This window comes from Hippichthys cyanospilos, chromosome 13 (genome assembly GCF_059441005.1).
Source record: "Hippichthys cyanospilos isolate Australia breed blue-spotted pipefish chromosome 13, RoL_Hcya_1.0, whole genome shotgun sequence".
NCBI lineage: Eukaryota > Metazoa > Chordata > Actinopteri > Syngnathiformes > Syngnathidae > Hippichthys > Hippichthys cyanospilos.
Window position 1 is genome coordinate 4,790,052 of NC_142381.1, and position 7,711 is coordinate 4,797,762.

Below are 7,711 nucleotides of genomic sequence, written 5' to 3' on the forward strand. Positions count from 1 at the left end.
ACATTTAAATCAAGCTTAACCTGGGAGCCTCGGCAATATATTTAATGAAATTGCAAAGCAATAAGCATGCTGGCACACATTCTTCAAATGGAAATGATAGTGCATGCTAAGTTAGCTTTGTGCAGGGCTGTCTTTGCAGAGTTCTGACGAGAATGTTTTATAGAGAATAAACGCATTCTCAAATCATAATCGAGCATTTATATGAAGAATTGAGTGATGGCGCCCATGCATGCACGATGGTTACGACAGAATGTATTAAATTTATTGTATTTTAGTAATTTATATTTCTTTTTCATGACGTGTGTCTGTCATAAGTACGTTTGAATGTTCCATGCGCAAAAAATAAAAAATTAAAAATAAATTTAAAAAAATGTAAGCTCTTTTTAGGACGTGCCACGTTAGAAACGTCCCAAAGAAGTAATTACTAAAAGTTAATGATTATCACTTTAGAACTGCACGGAGCGGGTTTGATTGCATCCTTCCAAATTAAGTGTTGGCACGTCCGACAAATGTCAATCTCCTGCGCACGCGTTCAAGGGTGACAGGAGCGGCATTAAACTCGCGCGTAAAGCAGTTGGAAACTTGGATTAATAAACAGGAACTGCGCTCCACGCGCACATTGTTCCATAAACAGACTCAGTGGACCAGCGCTCCGACTCACTTCCGGTTCGACCGCCCTCAACCCTTCCCTCTCCACGGTTCTGCACCCGGAGGCGGATGTAGCGGCGTGCCTGCGCCGTCATTGGTGGAGACGCGCGGTCGCCGCTTCTTCCTCGGCCTGTGAGTGGCGGTGGCGAGCGTCCGTCAACGACTGACTGGCGCCGACACTCCAGAGAGAGGGAGATGTCAGAGGCTGAGCTGAAGCTCACTTTAGTATCACCAGTGGGGTTCAGCAGCCAGCATGGCCACAGCTGCCTCCAGCCCCTACACCTTGCTCGGCTCCAGTCCCATGATCCACCCGGACAGCCAGGCCATGCAGCCTGCGAGCCCCTACAGAGGACACCAGAAACTCCTGCACAGCGACTACCTGCAGAACGTGCAGAGCAACGGGCACCCCCTCGGGCACCAGTGGGCGAGCAATCTTTCGGACAGCAGCCCGTGGTCGGCCTCCATGGAGCAGCAAGACGTCAAACCGGGCAGAGAAGACCTGCAGCTCGGCATCATCCATCACCGCTCGCCGCACGTCGCTCATCACTCGCCGCACCACAACAACCATGGCAACCACCCGGCGGCGTGGGGGACTCCGGTGTCCCACAACTCGTCCATCAGCAGCGGGCAGCAGATCAACATCTACTCCCAGACGGGCTTCACGGTCAACGGCATGCTGCAGGAGCACGGCGGGCTCACCCCTCCGCCCAACCCGCAGGGCCAAGGCATGCACCCGGGCCTCAGGGACACGCTCAGCCCCGAGCACGGCGACCTGGGTGGCCACCACTGCCACGACCACTCGGACGAGGAGACGCCGACGTCGGACGAGCTGGAGCACTTTGCCAAGCAGTTCAAACAGCGGAGGATCAAGCTGGGCTTCACGCAGGCCGACGTGGGCTTGGCCCTGGGCACTCTCTACGGGAACGTCTTTTCCCAAACCACCATCTGCAGGTTCGAGGCGCTACAGCTCAGCTTTAAAAACATGTGCAAACTCAAGCCACTGCTGAACAAGTGGTTGGAGGAGGCAGACTCGTCCACGGGCAGCTCGAGCAGTATAGACAAGATCGCGGCTCAGGGCAGGAAGAGAAAGAAGAGGACGTCCATCGAGGTCAGCGTCAAGGGGGTCCTGGAGACGCACTTTCTCAAGTGTCCCAAACCCTCCGCGCAGGAAATCACGTCGCTGGCCGACACGCTGCAGCTGGAGAAGGAGGTGGTCCGCGTGTGGTTCTGCAACCGCAGGCAGAAAGAGAAGCGCATGACGCCGCCCGGGGAGCCGCCGCCGGCCCACGAGGCGCCCTATTCGCACGGCGGGAGCGCGGGGGACGCGTCCTCTTGCCACGACCTCTGACCGCCGCACCGCTCCGGGAGGGATCGGCCTCGAGTGAGGCTCCCGACGGTATACAGACTCCTCGCTCCGCGCTCGCAAGACCTCCTCCCTCCAGCAGCACCGGAGATACCCGCTCAGCCTTGGCCTAGCTCTTCCGAAGCGCCACGAGGGCATTATCCCATTCCACGCGTCACTCCTTGGAGCCGCTCAAAATGTTGGGATATAAATATAAAAATGTGCCTATAATCTACCAGCGCCTTTAGTTTTTCTCACCATAATCCAACCGATGGGACTGCTCTTTCGTTTTTCTATTTCACACCCTCTTTTTCCTTGGCGAGAGAGACGAATGAATATTATTATTATTATTATTATTATTATTTTTGTTTGTTTTTCTGGACTGTTTTTGATATGTCATGCAGTGTTTGGGCGCCACGTGTAATTTTACTGTCCACTGGCGCTCACAATCCTTCTGTGTCATTATTTTGTAACATATTCGTAGAAAATCTGTAATTGCTCTTTTTATTTTTGCGTATGCAAATAGGCCCTCAGTACCAGTGGTATGTACTACCAACACAATAGCACTTGAAGTCTTGTTTTTGCCCCTGCGCCGTGGCCTGCATTTTACCTGTCCGCCTACAAAAACAGTTATTTATAAATGTATTTTCTTGGTTTAATCCATCTTCGACCATTTAAACTGTGTAGACTCTGAAAAAGAGCCGTGAATAGAAGAAAACATGGGTTTGACGCTATACACCTGCCTATAATTTTATTCTTACGTTCACTATCCAAATTTTATAATATTAAATACTCCTGGTATTTGGTTTATTTCACAAGTATTTTTTGGAATATTGTACAGTTTTATATATTACCCTTTTGAAGTCATTAATTTAAACAAATGCTCTTAGTTATTCCTGCACTTAATTAGCAATGTAAAAAAATATTTTCAGTATAAGATTGAACTGTTTCGGCGGTTTTATTCCAAATTTCGATGACAGCTCAAGTAATTATTTATTTTCAGTATAAAGCTTGTATTATGTTTTGAAATAAACTATGTATGTTGTAATAAACAATTTCTTGCTACAATTGTTCACTGTCAAAAACTAATTAAAGCGTTTATTATTATTATTATTATTATTATTATTATTATTTCAAGCTTACGCTAATGCCGCTTAAATGAAACCCCTAAAACATTGACTCAGGTATGCAGACTAACAAATAAAATACCTGGTTTAAATAATGTATGTTTAGACATCAACTGCATGGTCTCATTTTGCTTGTCATGTCCAACCCAACAACCCCCCGTAGGTTTTGGTGTCCCTAACAGCTGTAAAATATCCAAGTGTGGAGTCTTGGCTGCAGGCTGAATCAGTAAAGAAAAAAAAGAGAGAGAGACGCATTCTGTATGAGGTTCCTCTGAAATGTTATTGTCAGGGCCCTATGCCCTCCTTGATCAGACATGCGTGATGTATCGCCTGGGCCAGTGGGACTGACAGCGCGCGCGTACACACGCACGAGCACGCACACACACAGGCGCGGGCACACAGGCATATGAATCTCATTTCAAAGACTACAGCGCCGTATAATTGGCGATGCAAAAGCAAAATAGTGCTATATTCCTGCAAAAAAAACCTGAAGCTTGAAAATAAATTAGGGATGGTTTTGAAATACGTAAATGCAGCACTGTTTAAATGATTCAAAAATAGAGCTGAAGAGGGAGAGTGAAGGAGGGGAAGGGGGGGGGGGGGGTGCTAGGCCTTGCCTTGAAAACAGAGAGCCTGACTGGAATACTAATGTGTCTTGAATTTATGCATCTCCTCAGTCTGCGGCCCTGGTAGGGGGTTGGGGGAGACAGCAAGCGAGGATGAAGAGGGGGTGAGGACGGAGCTAAAAGGGGACGCATATGACAATATGGAAGGGAAAAAGTAAAACAAAATAGCCGACTGATACCATCCACGCGCTTCATTTACACAAGATGAGAGTTGAATGAGTGTAATGGAGGAGAGCAAGCAAATGAATAGAAAATATAAAGTTCGGATTAACACACAAATTGGACCACTTTGCAACTTTAAAAGCCGAAAATATCAGACTTCTCAGAGGAAGCACGTTTTTTTTTTTTTTAAAGATTAACGGATACTTAAATAACTCACTAGTGCAGGAATGATTGACTAGTGTGGAAACACGTCAAAGGCGAAGAAGAAATATGCGCAAGTCAGCAAATACTTAAATTGCAATTGTGTCATTCCAAATTTTAGATATGAAAACATTTGCCGGTAACTGAGCCTCTGAATCAAACCCCACGAGTCAGCATTGTGAACTTCACGATGAGATTGAATGACTCACATTACGTCATTTTACCCACGGAGCCCTTTAGGTTTGCTTTTTGGTTTGGTCCGGATTACGAATTTATTTTTAGAAATGCAGTCAGCTTTTTAAAAGAATTAAATACAAGATTTGGCAACTCGATTTTAGGAAAAGCGTTTATCTATTTGTCATAAAACGTAAGCCAGATAGAGAACCTATTTCTTTTTCAGTGAAGTGGAATCAAGCTGCCTCAAAAATATACTTGATTATATTACATTTGGTCTTTTCAACTCAGTGTGTGTGTGTGTGCGTGTTTGTGTGTGTGCAAGCGTAACTCCCTGTTGTAAATTACTTATATGTTTTGATATTTTTTCATGTTTTGTGTGTGTGTTACATATTAGGATTTATATTTTCTTTTCAAATTGATTATTTTGTGTGATATTTGAAAACTTACAATATAGTCTGAACCCGCCCCAACACAAACATGTCCAGCTGTAGCGACAGGTTACAGAGTTTGGAGATGTGTTCAAGGCAAAGGTGTTGAGCAAGACAAGTTGACCCTAAACGGTCAAGAATTATCACGCAAAACTCAACTACAACTGAAAGAAGAAGCTGCATGTTCATGTAGGGAAAAAAGCACAGCTTTAAATGTCAGCAGACACATTTCAGACAAAATACTCCATCTGAAAATAAAACAAGAACATGGATTTCAGTGCCATACATCATGTAAAATGGACAAATGAGAAATATGTTAAACTATCTATACATTATGAGTCCTCAATAGAAGGGAGGTACTATTAACTATACACACACACACACACACAGACACACACACACACACACATATATATATATATATATATATATATATATATATATATATATATATATATATATGTATATATATATATATATATGTATATATATATATATATAATTTTTTTTCATAATTTATCATTCACAAAGGTTTCATTAAAAACAGTTTCAATATCACACTGAGACAATCTAAGGATAAGTAAGATGTAGTTTCTAAATAGGAGAAGTGGACATACAGGCAGAAAACGACGTCACACTATGTGAAAAAGTCATTGCCCTCTGAACCTAATCATGAGTTGTGCTGCTTGGTGAAAACTGATGGGGGAAATTGATTGCTGAAATTTTGGACCACTCTTTTGCTGATTTTTTCTTTTCTTTTCCTCTGCCATATCCTCAAACTGATGGTATGGATTTGAATCATTTTAGAATACTATATATATATATATATATATATATATATAGTATTGCATATAGATTCCCCACTTTCACATACCTTGGTCTGTGTAAAAAAGTACTTGCCCGAAACACAATAGTTGTCTGGGCCAAGTTTTTTCTAAATCTTGCAATGTCTTTTTCACTTAGATGTGGAGAAATTTTGGCTCACTCTTTCCAGCATAAATGCTTTAATAAAGCAATACCGGTGCGTTATAGGCATTAAAAGCCATTCATAGATGATGCCGCAGCATTTTAACTGGATTTAAGTTCAGATTTTGGTTGTAGACCACGCCAAGACCTCCATTGTTTATTATATATATATATATATATATATATATATATATATATATATAGATAGATAGATAGATAGATAGATAGATAGATAGATAGATAGATAGATAGATAGATAGATAGATAGATAGATAGATAGATAGATAGAGATTAAACAAGACTATTGACAATTATGAACCTGTCTGGGTTATTGTGGATGTTTACATGGCATTTAAACACAAGATTGTTGCCAATAAGCTTGTTTTAAAAGGATATTTTATTGCATGTATAGGCACCTTATATAGCCATTCATTCATACATACACATTCGTTCACACATACATCCACAACACTTTTGACCACGTTTTCCCCTGTTAATATGGAAGTAAGCATTTGAACTGATGCTTTGGGATATTTCACACTTGTTGCACATGAATTATTGACCCATCCAGACAGATCATCCCTACAGGCTGTTCTCACTGTGGTCTGTGAGACAGACAAGCATTGTTAGTTGCTCAATTAGAGAACACCAAGAAGAAGCAAGAATGTGCAACACACATCAGAAATCTGTTTTAAATGGGGCTAAATTGTTCCCCATATCTCTTTAAAGTTCTCTTAATCACCCCGAATAGAGAATTTGAAAGGAATTCTCTGATAGTACTACAGTAAGATGAAGAGGTGTGTTTTTTTTTCCTTTTAATTATTTCCTCCTCTATAGCTTCTTGGATCAGTGCCATCTCCTTGCAAGGAAGTCCCTGAGCAGCCTTTTATTCTTCTACTATTTTTTTTTCTTCAAAATGTCTAGTCACTACAATGATTTTGGAAAATAATGTTTTTAAGCAGCTTCTGCTCTTCTTTTTGTTTTTACTTTGAATTCTGAATAAATCCTTTTTTACACTGGAATCTGGGAAAAGATACCTGGACAATAAACAATAAGGACTATTGAGCCACATTGTTTAACTAATGACCTGTCCATGGACATTGTACATACTGTACATGCGGTCAAAATATTTGCTTTGAAGATGCTAAACAAAATGTGGGTAAAGGGAACAATGTGAGAATTTTGTACTTCCATTCGAAACAACAATAAAGTATCTCTAATATCAGTCCATCCATTTTCTTAGCCGCTTATTCCACACTATTGTCAATGTGTTGGTGCGTGTCCCAGCTGTCTTCCGGGAGTAGGCGGGGTCACTCTCAAATGGTTGCCAGCCAATCGCAGGGCAGACAGAAACAACCAATTTACAATCACAAACAATATACCAACCATTCATGTTTTTAGGGAATGTGGGAAGAATCAGAGTATCTGGAGAAAACCCACCAGGGCACACAGGGAGAACTTTCCAACTCCCGAAATCAAACCCTTGACCTCTGCACTCTGAGGAGGGCATGCGACCACTCTTCTACCATGCATCTCTCTGAAATAGATTTTGGGTAGATTTAAAAGGGATTCTATATGAAACCACTGTCGCCAGTAAAAAGTGAATATTTTTTTTACGATAATGCATTTATTTGTCAATTACAATCAATATATTCAAAACAAAATGAAGTACAGTTTGCATGTTCTCCCCGAGCCTGCATGGGTTCCCTCCTGGCTCTCTGGCTTCCTCCCACACTCCAAAAACATTAATGGGAGGTGTATTGGACACAATAAATGTGTGATTGGGTGAGTGAATGGTTGTTCATTCCTGTATGCCCTGCAATTGGGTAGCAACCGGTTCAGGGTGTCCCCGCTTACTGTTCAGTCAGCTGGGATAGGCAACAGCAAGCATGCGACCCTTGTGAGGATAACTGGCTATAAAACATGGATGGAGTTTAGTATCCTTCTGGTAGAACTTCTATGTCAAGTTCCTTCTCACACTCCTAGAATTTCCTGTGTGCGTAGGGACAAAAACGTGCCAATTCAAAACAGCAA

General features: G+C 42.2%; 1 protein-coding gene across 1 annotated transcript; it reads left to right on the plus strand.

Annotated features, from left to right (window-relative positions):
- Window positions 1-893: 893 nt before the first annotated feature.
- LOC148413554 (POU domain, class 3, transcription factor 4-like) lies at window positions 894-3,058 on the plus strand. Its single transcript, XM_088432282.1, has one exon. It carries the CDS (start codon window positions 902-904, stop codon window positions 1,994-1,996), a length of 1,095 nt encoding a protein of 364 aa, XP_088288408.1. The 5' UTR covers window positions 894-901; the 3' UTR covers window positions 1,997-3,058.
- The last annotated feature ends 4,653 nt before the right edge of the window (window positions 3,059-7,711 follow it).